Source organism: Acomys minous (assembly GCF_964271855.1).
Source record: "Acomys minous genome assembly, chromosome: 7".
NCBI lineage: Eukaryota > Metazoa > Chordata > Mammalia > Rodentia > Muridae > Acomys > Acomys minous.
This window is the reverse complement of record NC_140488.1, coordinates 81,413,115-81,439,925: the sequence shown is the minus strand read 5'-3', so window position 1 is coordinate 81,439,925 and position 26,811 is coordinate 81,413,115. Positions and strand designations below refer to the sequence as shown.

The window sequence follows — 26,811 nt, the reverse complement described above, 5'->3', positions numbered from 1 at the left end:
ACCAGCACTCCTCCTCTGTGGGCACCAGTACTCATCCTCTGTGTCACCAGCACTCATCCTCTGTGGCACCAGCACTCATCCTCTGTGGCACCAGCACTCATCCTCTGTGGCACCAGCACTCATCCTCTGTGGCACCAGCACTCATCCTCTGTGGGCACCAGCACTCATCCTCTGTCGCACCAGCACTCCTCCTCTGTGGGCAACAGCACTCATCCTCTGTGGGCACCAGCACTCATCCTCTGTGGCACTAGCACTCCTCCTCTGTGGGCACCAGCACTCATCCTCTGTGGGCACCAGCACTCATCCTCTGTGGGCACCAGCACTCATCCTCTGTGGCACCAGCACTCATCCTCTGTGGGCACCAGCACTCATCCTCTGTGGGCACCAGCACTCCTCCTCTGTGGGCAACAGCACTCATCCTCTGTGGGCACCAGCACTCATCCTCTGTGGCACTAGCACTCATCCTCTGTGGGCACCAGCACTTCTCCTCTGTGGGCAACAGCACTCATCCTCTGTGGGCACCAGCACTCATCCTCTGTGGCACTAGCACTCATCCTCTGTGGGCACCAGCACTCCTCCTCTGTGGGCAACAGCACTCATCCTCTGTGGCACCAGCACTCATCCTCTGTGGCACCAGCACTCATCCTCTGTGGCACCAGCACTCATCCTCTGTGGGCACCAGCACTCATCCTCTGTCGCACCAGCACTCCTCCTCTGTGGGCAACAGCACTCATCCTCTGTGGGCACCAGCACTCATCCTCTGTGGCACTAGCACTCCTCCTCTGTGGGCACCAGCACTCATCCTCTGTGGGCACCAGCACTCATCCTCTGTGGGCACCAGCACTCATCCTCTGTGGCACCAGCACTCATCCTCTGTGGGCACCAGCACTCATCCTCTGTGGGCACCAGCACTCCTCCTCTGTGGGCAACAGCACTCATCCTCTGTGGGCACCAGCACTCATCCTCTGTGGCACCAGCACTCATCCTCTGTGGGCACCAGCACTCCTCCTCTGTGGCACCAGCACTCCTCCTCTGTGACACCAGCATTCATCCTCTGTGACACCAGCACTCCTCCTCTGTGGGCACCAGCACTCCTCCTCTATGGGCAACAGCACTCATCCTCTGTGGGCACCAGCACTCCTCCTCTGTGGGCATCAGCACTCATCCTCTGTGGGCACCAGCACTCCTCCTCTGTGGGCACCAGTACTCATCCTCTGTGTCACCAGCACTCATCCTCTGTGGCACCAGCACTCATCCTCTGTGGGCACCAGCACTCATCCTCTGTGGGCACCAGCACTCATCCTCTGTGGGCACCAGCACTCATCCTCTGTGGCACCAGCACTCATCCTCTGTGGCACCAGCTCTCATCCTCTGTGGGCACCAGCACTCATCCTCTGTGGGCACCAGCACTCATCCTCTGTGGCACCAGCACTCCTCCTCTGTGACACCAGCACTCATCCTCTGTGGCACCAGCACTCCTCCTCTGTGGGCACCAGCACTCCTCCTCTATGGGCAACAGCACTCATCCTCTGTGGGCACCAGCACTCCTCCTCTGTGGGCATCAGCACTCATCCTCTGTGGGCACCAGCACTCCTCCTCTGTGGGCATCAGCACTCATCCTCTGTGGGCACCAGCACTCCTCCTCTGTGGGCACCAGTACTCCTCCTCTGTGTCACCAGCACTCATCCTCTGTGGCACCAGCACTCATCCTCTGTGGCACCAGCACTCATCCTCTGTGGCACCAGCACTCATCCTCTGTGGCACCAGCACTCATCCTCTGTGGGCACCAGCACTCATCCTCTGTGACACCAGCACTCATCCTCTGTGGCACTAGCACTCATCCTCTGTGGGCACCAGCACTCATCCTCTGTGGCACCAGCACTCCTCCTCTCTGGCACTAGCACTCATCCTCTGTGGGCACCAGCACTCCTCCTCTGTGGGCACCAGCACTCATCCTCTGTGGGCACCAGCACTCCTCCTCTGTGGGCAACAGCACTCATCCTCTGTGGGCACCAGCACTCATCCTCTGTGGCATCAGCACTCATCCTCTGTGGGCACCAGCACTCCTCCTCTGTGGGCACCAGTACTCATCCTCTGTGTCACCAGCACTCATCCTCTGTGACACCAGCACTCCTCCTCTGTGGCACCAGCACTCCTCCTCTGTGACACCAGCACTCATCCTCTGTGGGCACCAGCACTCATCCTCTGTGGCACCAGCACTCATCCTCTGTGGCACCAGCACTCATCCTCTGTGGGCACCAGCACTCCTCCTCTGTGGGCACCAGTACTCATCCTCTGTGTTACCAGCACTCATCCTCTGTGGCACCAGCACTCATCCTCTGTGGTACCAGCACTCATCCTCTGTGGGCACCAGCACTCCTCCTCTGTGGGCACCAGCACTCATCCTCTGTGGCACCAGCACTCATCCTCTGTGGGCACCAGCACTCATCCTCTGTGGGCACCAGCACTCCTCCTCTGTGGGCACCAGCACTCATCCTCTGTGGCACCAGCACTCCTCCTCTGTGGCACTAGCACTCCTCCTCTGTGGGCACCAGCACTCCTCCTCTTTGGGCACCAGCACTCCTCCTCTGTGGGCACCAGCACTCATCCTCTGTGGGCACCAGCACTCCTCCTCTGTGGCACCAGCACTCCTCCTCTGTGGGCACCAGCAGTCATCCTCTGTGGGCACCAGCACTCCTCCTCTGTGGGCACCAGCACTCATCCTCTGTGGGCACCAGCACTCATCCTCTGTGGGCACCAGCACTCATCCTCTGTGGCACCAGCACTCCTCCTCTGTGACACCAGCACTCATCCTCTGTGGCACCAGCACTCCTCCTCTGTGGGCACCAGCACTCCTCCTCTATGGGCAACAGCACTCATCCTCTGTGGGCACCAGCACTCATCCTCTGTGGGCATCAGCACTCATCCTCTGTGGGCACCAGCACTCCTCCTCTGTGGGCACCAGTACTCATCCTCTGTGTCACCAGCACTCATCCTCTGTGGCACCAGCACTCATCCTCTGTGTGCACCAGCACTCATCCTCTGTGGGCACCAGCACTCCTCCTCTGTGGCACCAGCACTCATCCTCTGTGGGCACCAGTACTCATCCTCTGTGGGCACCAGCACTCCTCCTCTGTGGGCACCAGCACTCCTCCTCTGTGGGCACCAGTACTCATCCTCTGTGTCACCAGCACTCCTCCTCTGTGGGCACCAGCACTCATCCTCTGTGGGCACCAGCACTCATCCTCTGTGGCACCAGCACTCATCCTCTGTGGCACCAGCACTCATCCTCTGTGGTCACCAGCACTCATCCTCTGTGACACCAGCACTCATCCTCTGTGACACCAGCACTCCTCCTCTGTGGGCACCAGCACTCCTCCTCTATGGGCAACAGCACTCATCCTCTGTGGGCACCAGCACTCCTCCTCTGTGGGCACCAGCACTCATCCTCTGTGGGCACCAGCACTCATCCTCTGTGGCACCAGCACTCATCCTCTGTGGCACCAGCACTCATCCTCTGTGGTCACCAGCACTCATCCTCTGTGACACCAGCACTCATCCTCTGTGACACCAGCACTCCTCCTCTGTGGGCACCAGCACTCCTCCTCTATGGGCACCAGCACTCATCCTCTGTGGGCACCAGCACTCCTCCTCTGTGGGCACCAGTACTCATCCTCTGTGTTACCAGCACTCATCCTCTGTGGGCACCAGCACTCCTCCTCTGTGGGCACCAGCACTCATCCTCTGTGGGCACCAGCACTCCTCCTCTGTGGGCACCAGCACTCATCCTCTGTGGCACCAGCACTCCTCCTCTGTGACACCAGCACTCATCCTCTGTGGCACCAGCACTCCTCCTCTGTGGGCACCAGCACTCCTCCTCTGTGGGCAACAGCACTCATCCTCTGTGGGCACCAGCACTCCTCCTCTGTGGCACCAGCACTCATCCTCTGTGGCACCAGCACTCCTCCTCTGTGGGCACCAGCACTCATCCTCTGTGACACCAGCACTCATCCTCTGTGGGCACCAGCACTCATCCTCTGTGGGCACCAGCACTCCTCCTCTGTGGGCATCAGCACTCATCCTCTGTGGGCACCAGCACTCCTCCTCTGTGGGCACCAGTACTCATCCTCTGTGTCACCAGCACTCATCCTCTGTGGCACCAGCACTCATCCTCTGTGGCACCAGCACTCATCCTCTGTGGCACCAGCACTCATCCTCTGTGGCACCAGCACTCATCCTCTGTGGGCACCAGCACTCATCCTCTGTCGCACCAGCACTCCTCCTCTGTGGGCAACAGCACTCATCCTCTGTGGGCACCAGCACTCATCCTCTGTGGCACTAGCACTCCTCCTCTGTGGGCACCAGCACTCATCCTCTGTGGGCACCAGCACTCATCCTCTGTGGGCACCAGCACTCATCCTCTGTGGCACCAGCACTCATCCTCTGTGGGCACCAGCACTCATCCTCTGTGGGCACCAGCACTCCTCCTCTGTGGGCAACAGCACTCATCCTCTGTGGGCACCAGCACTCATCCTCTGTGGCACTAGCACTCCTCCTCTGTGGGCACCAGCACTCATCCTCTGTGGGCACCAGCACTCATCCTCTGTGGGCACCAGCACTCATCCTCTGTGGCACCAGCACTCATCCTCTGTGGCACCAGCACTCATCCTCTGTGGGCACCAGCACTCCTCCTCTGTGGCACCAGCACTCCTCCTCTGTGACACCAGCATTCATCCTCTGTGACACCAGCACTCCTCCTCTGTGGGCACCAGCACTCCTCCTCTATGGGCAACAGCACTCATCCTCTGTGGGCACCAGCACTCCTCCTCTGTGGGCATCAGCACTCATCCTCTGTGGGCACCAGCACTCCTCCTCTGTGGGCACCAGTACTCATCCTCTGTGTCACCAGCACTCATCCTCTGTGGCACCAGCACTCATCCTCTGTGGGCACCAGCACTCATCCTCTGTGGGCACCAGCACTCATCCTCTGTGGGCACCAGCACTCATCCTCTGTGGGCACCAGCACTCATCCTCTGTCGCACCAGCACTCATCCTCTGTGGCACCAGCACTCATCCTCTGTGGGCACCAGCACTCATCCTCTGTGGCACCAGCACTCCTCCTCTCTGGCACTAGCACTCCTCCTCTGTGGGCACCAGCACTCCTCCTCTGTGGCACCTGCACTCATCCTCTGTGGGCACCAGCACTCCTCCTCTGTGGGCAACAGCACTCATCCTCTGTGGGCACCAGCACTCATCCTCTGTGGGCACCAGCACTCCTCCTCTGTGGCACCAGCACTCATCCTCTGTGGGCACCAGTACTCATCCTCTGTGGGCACCAGCACTCCTCCTCTGTGGGCACCAGCACTCCTCCTCTGTGGGCACCAGTACTCATCCTCTGTGTCACCAGCACTCCTCCTCTGTGGGCACCAGCACTCATCCTCTGTGGGCACCAGCACTCATCCTCTGTGGCACCAGCACTCATCCTCTGTGGCACCAGCACTCATCCTCTGTGGTCACCAGCACTCATCCTCTGTGACACCAGCACTCATCCTCTGTGACACCAGCACTCCTCCTCTGTGGGCACCAGCACTCCTCCTCTATGGGCACCAGCACTCATCCTCTGTGGGCACCAGCACTCCTCCTCTGTGGGCACCAGTACTCATCCTCTGTGGCACCAGCACTCATCCTCTGTGGCACCAGCACTCATCCTCTGTGACACCAGCACTCATCCTCTGTGGGCAACAGCACTCATCCTCTGTGGGCACCAGCACTCCTCCTCTGTGGGCACCAGCACTCATCCTCTGTGGGCACCAGCACTCATCCTCTGTGGCACCAGCACTCATCCTCTGTGGCACCAGCACTCATCCTCTGTGGTCACCAGCACTCATCCTCTGTGACACCAGCACTCATCCTCTGTGACACCAGCACTCCTCCTCTGTGGGCACCAGCACTCCTCCTCTATGGGCAACAGCACTCATCCTCTGTGGGCACCAGCACTCCTCCTCTGTGGGCACCAGTACTCATCCTCTGTGTTACCAGCACTCATCCTCTGTGGGCACCAGCACTCCTCCTCTGTGGGCACCAGCACTCATCCTCTGTGGGCACCAGCACTCCTCCTCTGTGGGCACCAGCACTCATCCTCTGTGGCACCAGCACACCTCCTCTGTGACACCAGCACTCATCCTCTGTGGCACCAGCACTCCTCGTCTGTGGGCACCAGCACTCCTCCTCTGTGGGCAACAGCACTCATCCTCTGTGGGCACCAGCACTCCTCCTCTGTGGCACCAGCACTCATCCTCTGTGGCACCAGCACTCCTCCTCTGTGGGCACCAGCACTCATCCTCTGTGACACCAGCACTCATCCTCTGTGGGCACCAGCACTCATCCTCTGTGGGCACCAGCACTCCTCCTCTGTGGGCATCAGCACTCATCCTCTGTGGGCACCAGCACTCCTCCTCTGTGGGCACCAGCACTCATCCTCTGTGGCACCAGCACTCATCCTCTGTGGCACCAGCACTCATCCTCTGTGGTCACCAGCACTCATCCTCTGTGGCACCAGCACTCATCCTCTGTGGCACCAGCACTCATCCTCTGTGGTCACCAGCACTCATCCTCTGTGACACCAGCACTCATCCTCTGTGACACCAGCACTCCTCCTCTGTGGGCACCAGCACTCCTCCTCTATGGGCAACAGCACTCATCCTCTGTGGGCACCAGCACTCCTCCTCTGTGGGCACCAGTACTCATCCTCTGTGTTACCAGCACTCATCCTCTGTGGGCACCAGCACTCCTCCTCTGTGGGCACCAGCACTCATCCTCTGTGGGCACCAGCACTCCTCCTCTGTGGGCACCAGCACTCATCCTCTGTGGCACCAGCACACCTCCTCTGTGACACCAGCACTCATCCTCTGTGGCACCAGCACTCCTCGTCTGTGGGCACCAGCACTCCTCCTCTGTGGGCAACAGCACTCATCCTCTGTGGGCACCAGCACTCCTCCTCTGTGGCACCAGCACTCATCCTCTGTGGCACCAGCACTCCTCCTCTGTGGGCACCAGCACTCATCCTCTGTGACACCAGCACTCATCCTCTGTGGGCACCAGCACTCATCCTCTGTGGGCACCAGCACTCCTCCTCTGTGGGCATCAGCACTCATCCTCTGTGGGCACCAGCACTCCTCCTCTGTGGGCACCAGTACTCATCCTCTGTGTCACCAGCACTCATCCTCTGTGGCACCAGCACTCATCCTCTGTGGCACCAGCACTCATCCTCTGTGGCACCAGCACTCATCCTCTGTGGCACCAGCACTCATCCTCTGTGGGCACCAGCACTCATCCTCTGTCGCACCAGCACTCCTCCTCTGTGGGCAACAGCACTCATCCTCTGTGGGCACCAGCACTCATCCTCTGTGGCACTAGCACTCCTCCTCTGTGGGCACCAGCACTCATCCTCTGTGGGCACCAGCACTCATCCTCTGTGGGCACCAGCACTCATCCTCTGTGGCACCAGCACTCATCCTCTGTGGGCACCAGCACTCATCCTCTGTGGGCACCAGCACTCCTCCTCTGTGGGCAACAGCACTCATCCTCTGTGGGCACCAGCACTCATCCTCTGTGGCACTAGCACTCCTCCTCTGTGGGCACCAGCACTCATCCTCTGTGGGCACCAGCACTCATCCTCTGTGGGCACCAGCACTCATCCTCTGTGGGCACCAGCACTCATCCTCTGTGGGCACCAGCACTCATCCTCTGTGGGCAACAGCACTCATCCTCTGTGGCACCAGCACTCATCCTCTGTGGCACCAGCACTCATCCTCTGTGGGCACCAGCACTCCTCCTCTGTGGCACCAGCACTCCTCCTCTGTGACACCAGCATTCATCCTCTGTGACACCAGCACTCCTCCTCTGTGGGCACCAGCACTCCTCCTCTATGGGCAACAGCACTCATCCTCTGTGGGCACCAGCACTCCTCCTCTGTGGGCATCAGCACTCATCCTCTGTGGGCACCAGCACTCCTCCTCTGTGGGCACCAGTACTCATCCTCTGTGTCACCAGCACTCATCCTCTGTGGCACCAGCACTCATCCTCTGTGGGCACCAGCACTCATCCTCTGTGGGCACCAGCACTCATCCTCTGTGGGCACCAGCACTCATCCTCTGTGGGCACCAGCACTCCTCCTCTGTGGGCACCAGCACTCCTCCTCTGTGGGCACCAGCACTCATCCTCTGTGGGCACCAGCACTCATCCTCTGTGGGCACCAGCACTCATCCTCTGTCGCACCAGCACTCATCCTCTGTGGCACCAGCACTCATCCTCTGTGGGCACCAGCACTCATCCTCTGTGGCACCAGCACTCCTCCTCTGTGGGCACCAGCACTCCTCCTCTGTGGGCACCAGCACTCATCCTCTGTGGGCACCTGCACTCATCCTCTGTGGTCACCAGCACTCATCCTCTATGGGCACCAGCACTCATCCTCTGTCGCACCAGCACTCATCCTCTGTGGCACCAGCACTCATCCTCTGTGGGCACCAGCACTCATCCTCTGTGGCACCAGCACTCCTCCTCTCTGGCACTAGCACTCATCCTCTGTGGGCACCAGCACTCCTCCTCTGTGGGCACCAGCACTCATCCTCTGTGGGCACCAGCACTCCTCCTCTGTGGGCAACAGCACTCATCCTCTGTGGGCACCAGCACTCATCCTCTGTGGCACTAGCACTCCTCCTCTGTGGGCACCAGCACTCATCCTCTGTGGCACCAGCACTCATCCTCTGTGGGCACCAGCACTCATCCTCTGTGGGCACCTGCACTCCTCCTCTGTGGGCACCAGCACTCCTCCTCTGTGGGCACCAGCACTCCTCCTCTGTGGGCAACAGCACTCATCCTCTGTGGGCACCAGCACTCATCCTCTGTGGCACTAGCACTCCTCCTCTGTGGGCACCAGCACTCATCCTCTGTGGCACCAGCACTCCTCCTCTGTGGCACTAGCACTCATCCTCTGTGGTACCAGCACTCCTCCTCTGTGGGCACCAGCACTCATCCTCTGTGGGCACCAGCACTCCTCCTCTGTGGGCACCAGCACTCATCCTCTGTGGGCACCAGCACTCATCCTCTGTGGCACTAGCACTCCTCCTCTGTGGGCACCAGCACTCATCCTCTGTGGCACCAGCACTCCTCCTCTGTGGGCACCAGCACTCATCCTCTGTGGGCACCAGCACTCATCCTCTGTGGCACCAGCACTCATCCTCTGTGGGCACCAGCACTCATCCTCTGTGGGCACCAGCACTCATCCTCTGTGGGCACCAGCACTCCTCCTCTGTGGGCACCAGCACTCATCCTCTGTGGGCACCAGCACTCATCCTCTGTGGCACTAGCACTCCTCCTCTGTGGGCACCAGCACTCATCCTCTGTGGCACCTGCACTCATCCTCTGTGGCACCAGCACTCATCCTCTGTGGCACTAGCACTCCTCCTCTGTGGGCACCAGCACTCATCCTCTGTGGCACCAGCACTCATCCTCTGTGGGCACCAGCACTCCTCCTCTGTGGCACCAGCACTCATCCTCTTTGGCAGTAGCACTCATCCTCTGTGGTACCAGCACTCCTCCTCTGTGGTACCAGCACTCTTCCTCTGTGGCACCAGCACTCATCCTCTGTGGCACCAGCATTCATCCTCTGTGGCACCAGCACTCCTCCTCTGTGGGCACCAGCACTCCTCCTCTGTGGGCACCAGCACTCATCCTCTGTGGGCACCAGCACTCCTCCTCTGTGGGCACCAGCACTCATGTCGTACACAGAAATATATGCTCACAAAGTACCCAGACACATAAAATAATATTCTCAGCTCTAGCAGGTTTGAGCCTGGGCTACATGGGATCCTGTCTTAACAAAGAACAAGACAAAAACAGTAGCCTTCCTGCTGCACATGCACTCACTCTCCCATCCATACCTGAATTGGGGATGAGGCTGATGGGTTAGATATCCGCTCACCTTCTGCACTTTTTTGACCCCGGCCACCTATGGTGAATGTCTACAAACACCATACTGACTGATGTCCTCCCTTAGGAAAAAACTTCCAGAACCAATATGCTAATTTTTAGAAACCCCTTAAGTTACAAAGAAATACAATACAATATATATTATTAGCCTTCCTACCAAAAATCCATTCTAAATGGAATCCACCAATTTTTCAAAGCAGTAGATCCTCCAATCTCATAAACAGAGCCAACTGGGGAAGTTCAGAGAAAACATCTAACATAAGGACAATGAATCCACAGGCCAGCCATGGCCAGACTATTAAAACTTATAGTCACAGGAAAAAACAAGATGAACTGAAGCAATAAACTCTATCTTTTGGAAACTCAAGATGGGACATTCCGGATGAGCATGAAATACAGGGCACTGAGAAGAATCATGATGCAGGAAGCCTAGAGTACTTGGCAATGTCCTAAGTAGGCTCAGTCAAGCTAGCCAGGGCATACAAAGGGGGGGGGGGCAAGTAGAGAAGCTGTATTTTGCAACTCCATTTACAAGATACCCAGAAAACAACCTGGAATGTTTGTTTCTTTATTCTAGTATTTAAAGTTCTGACTGTAAAGTGTTTCATGCCCTGACTATAGGACCTACTCAGTTATTTTAATAAACCTATTCCTGGATCTAGAGTGAGTCTGTTACTTGCAACCTGAGGAGGCCAAATTGAGAGCATAAGATATTATTTTTGAGCTGAAATAATACCATGCACTCAGGAGGCCATTTGAATGCTCTCATGCTAAGCAATAATAACACACAAAAATGACAGGGAAAAGTTATCAATGCTGTGGAAGTCAACTTCTGTACCAAAGCAAAGATTTAAATTTGTATCTTTAAAACACTCTCATCACAGGATTTTCTGGTTTCTTACAAAGAAAGGAGGGAAAAGGGACACAACAGAAGGCTCCTCATAAAGGATAATAGGAGTTGCTTTATAACACCAATTCTAGCATTTACTGCCCTGAGTCTATAATTTACAGATGTATAGAGGTAAAAATTAATATTCTGAATAAGCCACAGGAAGGCCTGCTTAACAGATTTCTGTATATGCAGTTATCATTATGCTGGATGCACTCCTACTTCTATGCATTTATACATTTGTCTAGTCAAAAAATAAAACAGGGTTCCTACCCTTCTACACAAAAAACGCTCTATAGGATATCTCAAAAACTGTGAGTATGGGATCAGTTTTAGTTCATTAAGACTTGTGAAGGTTGTAAAACACATGTGTACACACACTAGCACATGAATGTACATATACAAGGGGTCAATTGGCATGGACATTTAACTATGCTTAAGCCATGCAAGCTTGTCACAGCTAAGGAAGCCAAAAAAGGTGTTCTGGTGGTGCAGGCCCACAATACCAGCTACTCTGAAGGCTCATGCAGAAGGACAAGTTCAAGGCCTGCCTGGGCTACAGAAGTGAGTCCAGAGCAAGCCCGGCAACATAACAAGATCTTGTTCCAAAATGAAAAATGAAAAGAGGATCAGAATATAGTTCACTTGTGGAGTGTTTGTTCAGCATGTGAGACCTTAGGTTCAATATCTAGTATTATAAAAACAGTGTTATAAATGTAGATACTTTTAAAGCACTTTGATGGGAAGGAAGGTTGCAATAAAGTTGATTATGTAGATGTAGCAGTGTACACGTCTGGATCTGATACCACCCTCCAGTGCTTTTAACTTAAGGAAAAGAGGCTAATGAGAGATGATAATATTGAAAGATGCACAGAGGAAGAGAGAATGTGTTAGTCCTCCAGCTTCACCTCATAAGTATGGCGGTAGGACGCGCGTGCTTGTGTGTGTGTGTGCATGTGTGCACGCGTGTGCGTGTGTGTGAGAGAGAGTGTGCGCGCACGTGCGCGCAGGCATGTTTGTGTTGGGGAAGTGGAGTGACAGAGGAGTATGGGGAGTGACAGTTACTACATAGAAATTCACCAAGAATCTAGGCTTTAGTTATACTCCCCGCCCCCCCAGATCACACAATAGACTATACTAAACTTTATTTGCAATATACTAGGCAGAAAGTGTCGTTTTTTGTTTTGTTTTGTTTTGTTTTAAGTTAGTGGTAGACACTTCCTGGATGGCCAGGAACTAGAGGGTGAATAGCTCAGAGACCCATGATAGAAGCAAACACTACTGGCAAAAAAGCATCAGTGAAATGATTCCTAATGCTATTCTGTTATAAATATTGGTGCCTAGTCCAATAATCAACAGAAAGGTTTCATCTATCAACTGATAGAAGCAGATGCAGAGACCCACAGCCTCACACTAGGTGGAGCTCCAGGAATCCTCCTATGGAAGAGGGTAAGGAGGAAGAGGGAGAGGAGGAATTGTAGGAGCCAGACAAGTCAAGGACATCATAAAAACAAGGTCCACAGGATCACCTAAGCAGAGCTCATAGACGCTTACAGAGACTGAAGCAAAAATCAGAGCCTGTACGGGTCTGAGCCAGGGCCTCTGTCTGTAGTTGCGCAGCTTGTTCTTGTGGGACTCCTAACAGTGGGAGTAGGGGCTGCCTCTGACTCTATTGCCTGTGCTTGGGATCCTTTTCCTCCTACTGGGTTGCTTCATCCAGCCCTGATATGTGGGTTTGTGCCTGGTCTTACTGTAACTCGTTATGCCATGTACAGTTGATATCCTTAGGAGGCCTGCTCCTTTCTCAAGGGAATCAGAGGAGCAATGGATTTGGGGTGGAGGGACGCCATGGCAGGGGAGACTGTGAAGAGTAGAGGGAGAGAAGGCTACAGTCAAGAGGCATTTTATGAGGAGAATTCTTTTTAAAAGAGTGAAGATAAGTCTGTAAGTGGGCTGTGCCTGGCGGTGCAGGCCTATAATACCAGCTACTAAGAAGGCTAAGGCAGAAGGATCACAAGCTCAAAGCCTACATGAGCTACAAAGTGCATTCAAGGCCATCCTCGTAGACATGGTAAAACCATGTAACAAAATAAAAAATAAAAAGGCTGGAAATAAAGCTTGATGGTAAAGTGCTTGCTCACTATGGCTAAGGCCCAGCACAGCAAAAATATTGAGAGAATGGGGAAAAGGGAGAGACTGGGTTTGTGAATAAAATAAACAAAGAAAATTGGTTGGTTTTTAAAAAATGTTTTTGAAACCTAAATGTCACCGAAAGGCCATTAAATGGCCTCCAGTTTATGGTGCTACTAGACAGAACCTTGGGGCGGGGATAAGGGTGAAAAAGTTAGGTCACTGATCTTGAAAGGGGTAATGGGACTGTCTCCTTTTTCTGTGTGTTTCCCAGCTACCCTAAAGAAGTAACTTTGCTCTGGCACACATTCACTGCCGCGTTACTCTACACTGTCACAGGTACACAAGGATGGGGCCAGGCAACAGTGCACTGAAACTTTTGAAACTGTACCAACATGATAAATATTCTTTCCCCTAGATGGATTTCCTTGGGTATTTTTCACAGCAATAGAAAGCTGACTGACTGAGGGTGACTGGGAGACTCAGGCATAAACTTTCCGGCTTTTGAGTTTCTTTCAAATATTTGTTGCCTTATTCTGCATAATCTTTCAGTTAGTTTTTGGTATAAAACTTGTCCCTAAGCAATGCAAAAGCCTCTGGCCATCTTGAAATACTTATGCAAAAGTTAGAGATCAAAGTATATATTAGTTAATATGTACTAAATACTGGAATAACATTGACAGTAACAGTCATAACGCTTAAGTTCCCTCAGCTCTTAGCAGTCAAGTCACAGGGAACTTGCTCCTTGGTTTCTACAAGGCCTCTGATGCACCGTGGCACTGCTTAATCTCTCCGTACTACAGAAGTTGTTGCGTTTCATGAAACTCCCAAGATACATCAAATTCCTCTGGTCCTCAGCTATAGGCTCCCTAAAAATTAGTCAGACTTTATATTGTAAAGAAAGGAATGAGATAATGATGATATTTTAAAAACATTATCATGAAGAATTTCAAATATGTACCCAGTGTAAACCACAGTACGATGAACTGCCACGCACTCACGAAAGCCTCAACCTAGTCTTCACATAGGCCCAGGCTTTTTTTTATATTTCCCATCTTCTGTCTAAATTTGAAGCAAATCCATTATTACATACCATGTACAGACATTTAAAAATATCTCTTGACGCTCTATCTCTAAAGTTATGACTAAAAAGTTATCACTATCAATAAAAAACTAGACTTTGGGACTAGTTAATTCCAGTGTGTGCTACTTTTTAATTTGAAATTTCTTTTTTTAAATGTATTTATTCTTACTCCATGTGCACTGGTGTTTTCCCTGTGTGTCTGGAACTGGAGTTACAGTTTATGAGCTGCCATGTGGGTGCTGGGAATTGAACCTGGATCCTCAGGAAGACACGGAGTCATTTGTCCAGGCCCTTGCAATTTCTTAAATTGTTTTACGTTACTTAATCTGTACAAGTGTTTTGCCTGCATATATGTCTGTATATATACATACATGTGGTTAGAAGAGGAAGTCAGAAGAGGACATTAGAACTGGAGTTACAACAGTTTTGAGCTACTACATGGGTACTAGAAAAGGAATCTGGGTCCTCTGTAAGAACAGCAAATGCTCTTAACAGCGGAGTCATCTCTCTAGGCCACTGTTTTTGTAGCGGGTCGGGGTTCAAGACAGGGTTTTTTGGCTGTCTTAGAACTCGCTCTGTACAACAGGTTGGCCTTGAACTCACAGAGGTCCATCTGCCTCTGTCTCCTGAGTGCTGGTGATTAAAGGTGTATGGCGCCACTGCCAGATGTCCACATTTTTAATAATAAAATTAACATTTGTAAATGTCTAAAACTTATCAAGCCACAGAATATTTACAGATCATTTTTCTCTATAGGCACTCCAAGGTTCTATGTTATCAAACCAGGAAAGACATGTTCCCTTGCCTTATATCAACAACAATTCAAGAGAAAAGGCACCCATGGATCAGCTGGACCTGGTCACTTAGAACTGAAATAATGTGAGTAAATGTCTTCTAGGCAACCAGAGACCCAGGCAGCCCCTGAAACCCATACTGCACAGACTATCTTTAGCAGTGGCTGCTGAATAGCACCTAAGGTCCTTGATGAAAACCAGAACGTAGTACGCTCATGTAGCTTGTCAGGGAGTGTTTAAAGTGAGACAAGAAGCAGATGTGGAAATACAGTCTGGGGAAGGAGACAAACTGGGAACACAAATTTGCACGACATAAAAATTTAAGAAGTACTGGAACCTAGTGGACTACAGCCAGCTGAGCTTTCCCGACAGTATCTAGCATTTATTTTAAATGAATAATGGGGAACGGGTATTGAAACTCACAGTCCCCAGTGTACCAGGAATTCATGTGTACTTGGCCTGTTCTGCCCTGGGTCTATTGGCATAGTGTACATCCAGCTAAGCCCACATGCTGTATAGCTTCTCACACCAGGAATATGCAACAAAAGACACATAGATGTGGCAAATGTGAATTCAGACTCATTTTATAACAAGGGAATGGCTGAAAATGGTGGCAAGCCAAAATTTGGAGCTTCTTGAAATGTTTATTGTTTAAGAAAGAACTACAAGTACAACCCTGACCAACAAAGTAGAAATTGGAGTTTGAATATTAGAAATGATCCATTGTTTTCTGATCTAGAAATATTTCCTATTTGGATTAAATGGCTTAGGCCTATCATGGCCCAGTGAATCACCGACTACACAGCAACATAGGCCCACAGTTGAGCTGCCTCAAATAAGCCACAATGCTATCGCTGCCATGGTCTGTGGCACTGGGTTGGTATCCTTACCTTTCACCACATCAGCTACATTACAGGTGGGATCGATACTTCCTATGTGTTTAGGATGAGCAGGATTAGTGTCACCACCAAACAGAAGTGCTAAATGAACACAAAAGAGAAAGAAAGGGATTGAAACACAGCAGGCTGGGATGGTCAAGCACAGAAATAAGTTTCTAACTGTCAAAGGATCTTTTAAGAATCATTTCAGCATCTGCAATGACTTAGAGTAATGTAATACAGCTAATGGCTGAGCAGATACATCAGCCAAAAGGATGAAGGATGTACTTTAAGTCCCATCAGTGGCAGCCAGTAGATCCTAAAGCAGTGGACATGTCATGGGCCCAATACTTTCTTCCTCAGCTGATGGAAACTAGATCAAGACACTTACTTCCATGCTCAAGACTTGTAGCCATTTATTACAGTCACTAAATATTTACAACATGCAGTCTGGGCCATTTGTGTAGAACCTTCACTGGCAGCACTGCAAATGTCTCCATCACAGAGGCTCTTTTTCTATTCTGTGTCCACAAACAGTATTTGTTCAAGTACTTTTAGAAAAATACCCCATTTTGCTCTACACAATAGTTGCAAATTTGTATTCCTAAATAAAAGCCTAAAGAAGCTGTAAAGAAAAAAATAGCAACTCAAACTAAATTTTATACGTATACTTTATATTAAATCAATCGAAACTTGGGAATAATTTTAGATTCTACAAAAGGAGAATACCTAAACAAAAAATAAACTATTTGAGATGATAAAACATAGTAAACGTGGGTATATGCCAATGCATGAAGTCTAAATTATTAAAACCAGGAAAAACAGGTGTATGAGTTTAATATATGCACATCTATGCTTAGATAAGGAAATCGTCACTATCTCAGTACATTAGCTAGCTAGTATTTAGGCTCCCTTTTCTCTATAAATTGTCAATTACTTGCTTCTAAAAATATATAAATAAATACTTTGTTTTTTAGGGTTTTTGTTGTTGTTGTTGTTGTCTTTCAAGACAGGGTCTCTCTGTGTAGTCCTGGCTGTCCTGGACTCACTTTGTAGACCAGGCTGATCTCAAACTCATGGAGATCCACTTGCCTCTGCCTCCGGAGTGCTGGGATTAAAGGTGTGCACCACCACTGCCTGGCTCTAAACACATACTTAATAGTTCTGTAACATTCATCTATCTAATAAATCAATTGAGTTTTAAAAATGCTTTGTTCATTCTCTGATTTAGCACGGGTGACTCCAAATATGTGGATGTTTTTCCCTTAGAATTAAAAAATCAACCAAGTTGACAACACTGAAAATCAGTCAAGATGCTTGTTGTGTTAAAAGAATTTTAGATTTTTCTCCCTGTCTATGACTGTGGAGAGTAGACTAAAACTCTCAATATGTGGCATCATGGACATTTTGCTTCCTCAGATTTTAGCTATCACGGTAGAAAAAAAGGAAACTGTTTATATATCCAACATGCTCATTCAATATTTCCAGTATTAGTGTTTTTAAAACGAAAAAAAGAAAATGCATGTTTGTACTCCTGGATAAATAATTATTGAGAAAGTAAATGCAGCTGCCATTAAAGCCAGTCCCTTGTCTTAATAGAAATTTAACAGCAGAGGTCGTGAAAGGCAGGCAGTGGTCTTGCCTCTAATGTAAGCATCACAAATGCCTTCCAAGGACAGCTTTGAACAAAAAACACTGATTAAAATATTTTTCTAACTAAGCAAGTGAAGGACCTGTTTGAAAAAAATTTCAAAACCCTAAAGAAAGAGATTGAAGATGACATGAGAAGATGGAAGGATCTACCTTGCTCATGGATAGGGAGAATTAACATAATAAAAATGGCCATCCTACCAAAAGCAATCTACAGATTCAATGCAATCCCTATCAAAATACCTACACAATTTTTTAAAGACATTGAAAGTTCAATTCTGAACTTCATATGGAAAAACAAAAAACCCAGAATAGCTAAAACAATCTTGTACAATAAAAGGTGCTCTGGAGGAGTCTCCATACCTGATCTCAAACTGTACTATAAAGCAATAGTAATTAAAACAGCATGGTACTGGCACAGCAACAGGCTGGTTGATCAGTGGAATCGAATCGAAGACCCAGATATGAATCCACACACATATGGTCATTTGATTTTTGACAAAGAAGCTAAATCCATTCGATGGAAAAGGGATAGCATCTTCAACAAATGGTGCTGGTCTAACTGGATGTCTATGTGTAAAAAAATGCAACTGGACCCATATTTGTCACCTTGTACAAAACTCAAATCCAAGTGGATTAAAGACCTCAACATAAAACCAGAGACACTAAGTCACTTAGAAGAAAAAATGGGAAAGAGCTTGGAACATATTGGCACAGGAGACAACTTCCTGAACAGAACACCAACAGCCCAGACATTAATGTCAACAATTAATAAATGGGACCTCATGAGGCTGAGAAGCTTCTGTAAGGCAGGAGACACTGTAAAGAGAACAAAGCGACAGTCTACAGACTGGGAAAAGATCTTCACCAACCCTAAGTCTGACAAAGGTCTAATATCCAAAATATATAAGGAACTCAAGAAATTAAATACCACCAAACCAAATAACCCAATCGAGAAATGGGGCATGGAACTAAACAGAGAATTCTCAACAGAGGAATATCAAATGGCTGAGAAACACTTAAAGAAATGCTCAACCTCCTTAGTCATCAGGGAAATGCAAATCAAAACAACTCTGAGATTCCATCTTACACCCATCAGAATGGCTAAGATCAAAAATTCAAGCGACACCACATGCTGGCGAGGATGTGGGGAGAGAGGAACACTCCTTCATTGCTGGTGGGAATGCAAACTAGTACAACCACTTTGGAAATCTATCTGGTGCTATCTCAGAAAAATGGGAATAGGGCTTCCTCAAGACCCAGCTATTCCACTCCTTGGAATATATCCAGAAGATGCTCCAGCACACAACAAGAAAATTTGCTCAACCATGTTCATAGCAGCCTTATTCATAATAGCCAGAACATGGAAACAGCCGAAGTGTCCCTCAATAGAAGAATGGATAAAGAAACTGTGGTACATATACACTATGGAATACTATTCAGCTATTAAAAACAAGGACTTCCCGAAATTTGTGGATAAATGGATTGAGCTAGAAATGATCATAATGAGTGAGTTAACCCAGAAGCAGAAAGACTCAAATGGTATATACTCACTTATATCTGCATATTAGCCCAAAGGGCATGTCCCACGAAAGCCTTCACTTACCAGGAAACTGAGACAGAGGAGAGGACATTCTAGTGGGATTCTAGATGAGAGAATCATGGGAGAAAGGCAAAGTAGAAGGACCCAGAGGGTCCTAGAAGCCTACAAGTAGAACATTATGATAGGCAGATTTGGGCATAGGGGTCCCGCTCAAACTAAGGCACCAGCCAAGGACAATACAGGCGGTAAACCTTAAACCCCTACCCAGATCTAGCCAATGGACGGAACACTCTCCACAGTAGAGTGGAGAGTGGGATATTACTTTCTCACATACTCTGGTGCCTCACCTTTGACCATGTCCCCTGGAGTGGGAGACCTGATGGCACTCAGAGGAAGGACAGCAGGTTACCAAGAAGAGACTTGATACCCTATGAACATATAGAGGGGGAGGTAATCCCCCTCAGGAACAGTCATAGGGGAGGGGAGTAAGGGGAAAATGGGAGGGAGGGAAGAACGGGAGGATACAAGGGAAGGGATAACCATTGAGATGTAACAAGAATAAATTAATAAAAAAAAAAAAAAAGAAAAAAATATTTTTATAATCGGAAAGACTCACTTAAGAAAAACCAAACTAGAAATGAAATTTCACAGCCAAAAGTCTAAGTCAGCAAATTAAAAGTGAGGCAAAATGAAAACTTTTCAAAAAAATTAATATGGTTAACTTTTCAAATCTAGACTCAACATAACCCGACTTACTGTGCTGGTTAATAAGCATCCGGAAAGAAATACGGTTGGTATAAAAACGATCCAGGAAATATTGGATGTTACTGCTAATGAATGGATCAAATCCGAACTTTTCCTTGTACTCAATCACACCTTGGGCCATTGTAGGAACAACATCATTGTGTCTGTTTCTGATATTAACCAAAACGTGGAGAAAGCTGTATGGGAAGGAAACAAAATGTGGTAAGTTTATATTTCATGGACCGGAACCCACCTCCCACCTCTGTCCAGCCACCTGCTGGACCTCTTTATAAGTAGAAACTTCCTCTCATAGATAGTAAAAGTAAGTAGTCGCGGACACTAAAACCGAAACCAAGCTTTGGCTTGAAACTTACTACTGAAGTTCTTTCAGAGCTACACAAAGTAAAGGGTTTTAATAAAGTTTTTTAAGAGTTCAAATACTTTTTTTTTTAGGAATGCACTGACATTTTGGGATTTTATAAGTGCTTTTTGACTAAAGAATTCCTGAACATATCAACATTTCTCCTGACAACATGAAGATAATCCTACCAAAGTCCTTAAGTGTTTGCTGGGACCAATGGCACATACTCATGCTTCTAGATACTCAAACGCAGAGGCAGCAGGTTACTTGAGCCAGTGTATTTAACACTAGGAAGACAGCCATCCCAAAGTTAAACACACAGACCACCGTCAAGCGTTCTGGCCCATTATTGTAAGGATGCATAGGGAAGGGGCCAAAGCGATGGCTCAGTGGTCAAGAGCTCTGACTGCTCTTCCAGAGGACCCACTCTGCACACTGTGGTGGTCTAGATGAAAACGGCTCCCGTGGACTCATAGGGAGTGGCACTATTAGACGGTATGGCCTGTTGGAGGAAGCACGTCACTGGCTGTGGGCTTTAGGATTTCAGATGCTCAAGTCAAGGCCCGGCAACTCTGTCTTCCGTCTGCCTGCCAATCTGGATGTAGAACTCTCAGCTACGTCTCCAGCACCACATTACCTGAATGCCACCATGCTTCCTGTCATGCAGATAACAGACTAAACCTTTGAAACTGAAAGTCAGCCCCAATTAAATGTTTTACTTTATAAGAGTTGCTGTGCAGCACTCGGGAGGCAGAAGAAGGCACATCTCTCTGAGTTTGAGGCCAGCTCATTCTACACAGTGAGTTCTAGGACAACCAAGGCTACAAAGAGAAGCCCTATCTCGAACCCCCGCCACCCCAAAAGTTGCTGTGGTCATGGTGCCTCTTCACAACAATAGGACATTAACTAAGACACACATGGTGGCCCACAACCATTTGTAAGTCCAGTCCCAGGGGAGCTGACACCGTCTTCTGAACTATATGGGCACCAAACACTCATGTGGTACACATATTTCATAGACAAAACAGCCATATACATAGAATTAAAAATAAATAATTTAAAAACATGTATATAAAAATACAGTAACTTAAAAACAGGACAATAAGTCAAGCAGTAAAATTAAATTATGAAGCCAGGCTCAAGGTTAAGTGAGTAGGTGTGCACCAAACTTAGCATACTAGAATATGTATGTAGAGGCTCATACATGTAGAGAATACAATGTAGAGGCTCAGAGGTTGGGAGCACTGGCTGCTCTTCCAGAAGATCCAGGTTTGATTCCCAGCACCCATGTGGTAGCTCAAATTGTCTGTGGCTCTAGTTCCAGTGGATCATGACACCCTCACACAGGCATACATGCAGGAAAAGGCAATGCACATGGAATAAAAATAATCATTAAAAATGTTTTTTAAATGAATGTAACATTGTAAGTCAGTAAAGAAATCATTGAACTGACTAAGCTAGAGGGCCAACAATTTAAATCATATAGAAATGTCAAGCCTTAATCCCCAAGTAAATGAAAAATATACGAGTTAAGACTAGGGAGCTGGCTAGGGGTGAGTAAAGTGATGAGGATCTGTACCCACATACAAGCCAGGTATGGCAGCACATCTCTGTAATCCCAGAGCCAGGGTAGCAGAGACGAGTGGGTCCCAGGGGACCACTGGCCAGCCAGTCTAGTTAAAATATCAAGTTCCCTGTTTAGGGAGAGAGCCTGTCTGAACAAATGAGGTGAGAGTGATCAAGGAAAACATCTGATGTCAACCTCTGATCTCCACATGGAAATGCACACAGACACATGTACACATAAACCATACACAGAAATTAATTTATTTTTAAAAAGATAAAAATGTTCTGAGTGGAATCACAGAAATAATAGAAGAAAATCAGCCGAATTAAGTATATAACTTTAGGATAAAGAAGGCTGTTCTAAGCTTATTGCCAAGGGCAGAAACAGTACAAAAAAACAAAGAACATGACTGCAGAATTACAGAAAAATATGTTATGAATAAAATAAGAAACAAGAGTCCTTGTACTTAGTGAAGATGAACATCTTATTGGAAGACTAGAAGGATCTGCCATTAGTGGGAAAATCTAAGAAAAAGCAAGCATAATGCCAATCAATTTATCAGCACAAAAGCAAAGTAAAACATTCTTTATTATAATGGCAAATAATAACCAGTGGAGGCTGTGTGTGGGCACTAAATGGAACATTTTTTCTAAGGGCAATTTAACCAAATATATCTGAAGTCCAAAGAAGATAATTCCATTTCTAGGGTCAGTGCTTGAGAAACAACTGGACAAGATGAATAGCTGTTTTTAAAAACTGCTTTTCACAGATATACATGCATATATTGTACACAGAAAATGGGGGGCAGTGAAACAAAGAGAGAACAAATGCTGTTTTTAGAGCAGTGTTTATGCCAGCAAGATGACTCAGTGAAGAAATGGACGTGCTGTGTAAGCGTACTGACCTAAGTTTGGATCCCTGAAGTTCATGCAAATGTAAGACAAAGACCAACACCCAAATTTGCCCTCTGATCTCCACACACACACAACATTACACATGTATTCTCATACACAAATACCTATGAAATATATCATATACTCATACACATGAAAAAGTATCTTTACAAACTACAAACCAGTCAAATTCAATACTAGTAGGTCAAATTGCATGACCTATCTATAGAAGAATTAATAATATAAGTATATGCTGGGCAGTGGTGGTGCGTACCTTTAATTCCAGAACTCAGGAGACAGAGGTAGGTGGGGATCTCTGTGAGTTCGAGGACAGCCTGTTCTACAAAGAGAGCCCAGGGCAGCCAGGGCTATTACACAGAGGAACCTTGTCTCAAAAAAAGAGACAATTTACATATATGCGTGTGTGTTTGCTTGTGTAAGTATTGATAGCTACATACTACACAATTAACATTTCAATGATAGATTTTGTAAACAACAGTGTCCCCAAAAGATTATGCTACTAAGTAAAGTTGTAGTCCTCATATGTTTGTATGAGGATAATCCACAGTGTTGACACAAACAAATTTTCCTCATGAAGCATTTCTCTAAGATATGTGTCACTGAGTGATACTGTTAAACTATTAATAACGGTCAAGAACTATATCATAAACACTTATTTTTATAAAAATTGCTGGACAGTGGTGGCACACACTTTTAATCCCAGCACTTGGGAGGCAGAGGAAGGCTGATCTGTGTGAGTTCGAGGCCAGCCTGGTCTACAAAGTGTGTTACAAGACAGCCAAGACTACATAGAAAAACCCTGTCTTGAAAAACAAAAAATACCACTCCTAGGCATATATCCAAAAGATGTCCCACTATACAACAAAGACATTTGCGCAACTATGTTCATAGCAGCCTTATTCCTAATAGCCAGAACCTGGAAACAACAGAGATGTCCCTCAACTAAAGAATGGATAAAGAAACTGTGTTACATCTACACAATGGAATACTATTCAGCTATTAAAAACAAGGGAATCTTGAATTTTGCAGGCAAATTGATGGAATTAGAAATGATCATGCTAAATGAGATATCCCAGACCCCAAAAGACACACATGGTATATACTCATCTATATGTGGATTTTAGCCCAACACAGACATCCTTGGAGAGACTCTTCCCAATGGGGGATAGGGACAGTTACAGAGAATTGAAGCTGGATACTGGGTAAAGTGTAGGGTGGCCCTGCCAGGCCACAGAGGAAGAGGTCATATGTAGTACAGAGGACACTAGATAACCTAAAGTCAGATGTTAGGGAAGGAGGGCTCCACTTTCTAAGGACTAGGGGAGGGAGGGAAAGGGGATGAGGGAGGGGATAGGATTGGGAGTTGATGAGGGAGGGCGTGGGATCGGGAGGGGATGAGGTGGAGTGGTACAATTGGGATATAAAGAATTCAAACTGCAGAACAAGCAGGTAATTTATATTCCTAATCCTACTACATGGGAACAGCTCTGAGACTGGCAGAGATATGAATGAAAAGGCATAGAGAGGCCTCATGTTGGCCAGAGATTCTCTGTGACTTAGTATTAGAGGCCACTCTTAGTAAGGCATGAAGGAAGATTTGCAGACACCTTACGTCGACTCATACAATGAGCAGAAAACCAGCCTTAATTGCTCTGTACATCCTGCACACCTCATACAAATATAATGTTAACAACTGTATAATGCTTGTGAGGAATCATGTTTTCAGAGCAAAAGAAGCAGACACTGATGCTGAATCAGACCTGACAGGATTCATTCCTCTCAGCATGATGGACGCTGACATCCTGCATCCTCCTAGCTCCATCCTCAGATGTTGCTGTTACCCATCAGATTCGGACAGCTTCCTGGACAACATTGTTGAAAACTTCTGATCCAATTTGGACTACCATTTCCATTTGATTCAGCATGGAATCTCTCACCATTTAGAAACTGGACCACAAATGCAATCCCTGGCTTGCTTAACCATTTTCTCCAATCATTCTGGGCCCCTTCCAAGGTATTATTTGCCTCAAGTCAGCCTGAAGAAACCTTAAGAGAACAAAGCCCCATTCCCTCTAAGGGGGGGTCCTATTGGTTTCTGTTTTCTCTCTTGGTCTACAAATACTTCTCATCGGGAGGTGGTCATAAGTCATTATTGGTCTTATACAGAGAAAAAGCTAGGTGAAACTCAGGGATGTCTCTCTTTTCCTTTATCTTGCACGTAGGTAAGGAGATAGGAGCTGAAAAGAAAGGGAGACATAGGAACATAGAAGAAGAATAGAACAAAAGCTAGATGATTGAACCTACTCCTTAACTCAAGGCCTTAATTGTTACTCATAATGAAGGTTATGCCTAAGTCATTGGTATAGAATTTAGTATATTAATACAAAACATGGGCATGTCAAATACTTGTCAGATTTTAGCACAAGAATATATATCCTAAGTCTAACAGATAGATATATGAGGTAAAATAGTTGAATAAGGTCTTCAAAAGCCTCAGAGACACACAGAATATGGCATTTAAAGTTGTTTTTATATTCCTAAATTTCTTTGACAACAAGACAAGTTAACTCCTGGCAACACCCAGCCAACCTCAAAGAAGATGATGAGCATCAAAGAGCCTCCTTATGAAGATGGTTTCAAATCCGGCAAACAAGCCACTGGGCAAAATGTCCTCGTCCCTGCCACAAACAGAATTCTGACTAAAAATGGGCAGCTTAGATGCAGGCAGAGTCAATGGCTGTACTCTGCCAAGTCAATAGTTCCTGCCCTGCAAATAAGTCTGGCAGAGATATTGGGCCAGAAAGCCGAAGATGAGGCTCCAATGTTATAGAGTGTTGGCTGACTGTTTAGGCAGTAAACCGTCTAAGTCAATTTGCACATTTTGGAAGTTACTAACCTACACTGCTAGGCCACTCAGGAATTTAAGTTTTATTCCTTCTCAAGTCTCTGAGGGGAATTGAAGGCCAGATAGTATAGTTTTACAATCAAGTTTAGTTGGTTAGGAGATAAGATCTGTTTAGATCAAGATAAAGAAGTTAAGTTATTAGAGTTGAGATAGGATAGATATTGAATTTCATATAGAGATTTAGACTCAACAAGACAGGAAAGATGTTTACTTCAAGATGGACAAATACAAACAATCAAATCACTATGAATGTAACATTTATAGAACTCATGATTATCACATAGTTCTCCCTGCTGTATGTAGTTTGCTTTATATATGTGTAATAAAATAAATGTATTTAAAAACAAAAAACTTTACACTCATAAATATGAATACTTAGGAGAAAATAAAGGTAGAGGAAAATGTTAGCTGTGGTTGTCCTCTAGTAATGGAAATTTGGATAAGTTTCTTTTACTTATCTGAAATCTTCTTTTTCTCAATGAAATGTTTATGTAACAAATATACATACAAAGACAGCAAAGATACATGAACTCTGAAACTAGAAGTTCACAATTAGCTGGCCTTGGCAGCACATACTTTTAATCACAACACTCAGGAGGTATAGGCAGGCAGATCACTGTGAGTGCAAAGCTAGACTGATCCACACATGAAATCTTGTCTCCAAAACAAAACAAAAAAGCCCAAGTTCACAATTATTCTCAACAAACTTTTTAATGGGTAATTTTTTATAAGTACTTTCCAAGTATTTATAAATTAAGTATCTATAAAATGAAACAATTCATTATAGTGCGGAAACATCTTTACTTGAAAGGAACAGGCTTATTTTGATGGATTAATTCTCAGAATAGCTCCCTACCCTCCTGGGCTTTTCTATCTCCATCATGATGACCATGTGAGTGACAGAAATTATTCCCCAAGCTAGTGATCACACAGAGGTTCTTGCTGAACAGAAAAGGTTGTTACCAGGACACTAGCTCGTCTTCTACATCCCCCATCACTAAGAGCACGAGGCTCCACAAAGCTTAGCTTTGCAACCTAGCTGCATAAAGCCAGCAAGAGCTACTGTCATCAAGACCTAGCACACATGCTCCATTTACACAAATTGTCTGTGATGAAAAACTTTTTAGAGAGACAGGACTCCAGAAAGACCATAGGAATTAATTATGTACTTCTCCAAATCTATAGCCTCACTATAGAGCTTGAGGCCAGTTTCATTTTGAGAATTTCAAAATGTCCCCAACTAAGGACTTAAGGAAACAAAGCTCTTGGAATCAATCCATTTAATGTCATACACTAAATGACAGAAGTGACTATATAAGGAAGCAATTGTATGTGTGGCTCTCACCCAATACGTGCACATTT

General features: G+C 47.3%; 1 protein-coding gene across 2 annotated transcripts in view; it reads right to left on the bottom strand.

Annotated features, from left to right (window-relative positions):
• Window positions 1-26,811, bottom strand: part of PDK3 (pyruvate dehydrogenase kinase 3) — a 91,910-nt gene that overhangs the window by 41,116 nt on the left and 23,983 nt on the right. For both annotated transcript variants that reach the window (XM_084788968.1, XM_084788969.1), the window contains exons 4-5: window positions 19,715-19,899; window positions 15,778-15,867 (exon numbers count right to left, since the gene is read on the bottom strand). In XM_084788968.1, coding sequence (XP_084645094.1) covers window positions 15,778-15,867; window positions 19,715-19,899 — 275 coding nt within the window. The remainder of the gene's footprint in view (window positions 1-15,777; window positions 15,868-19,714; window positions 19,900-26,811) is intronic.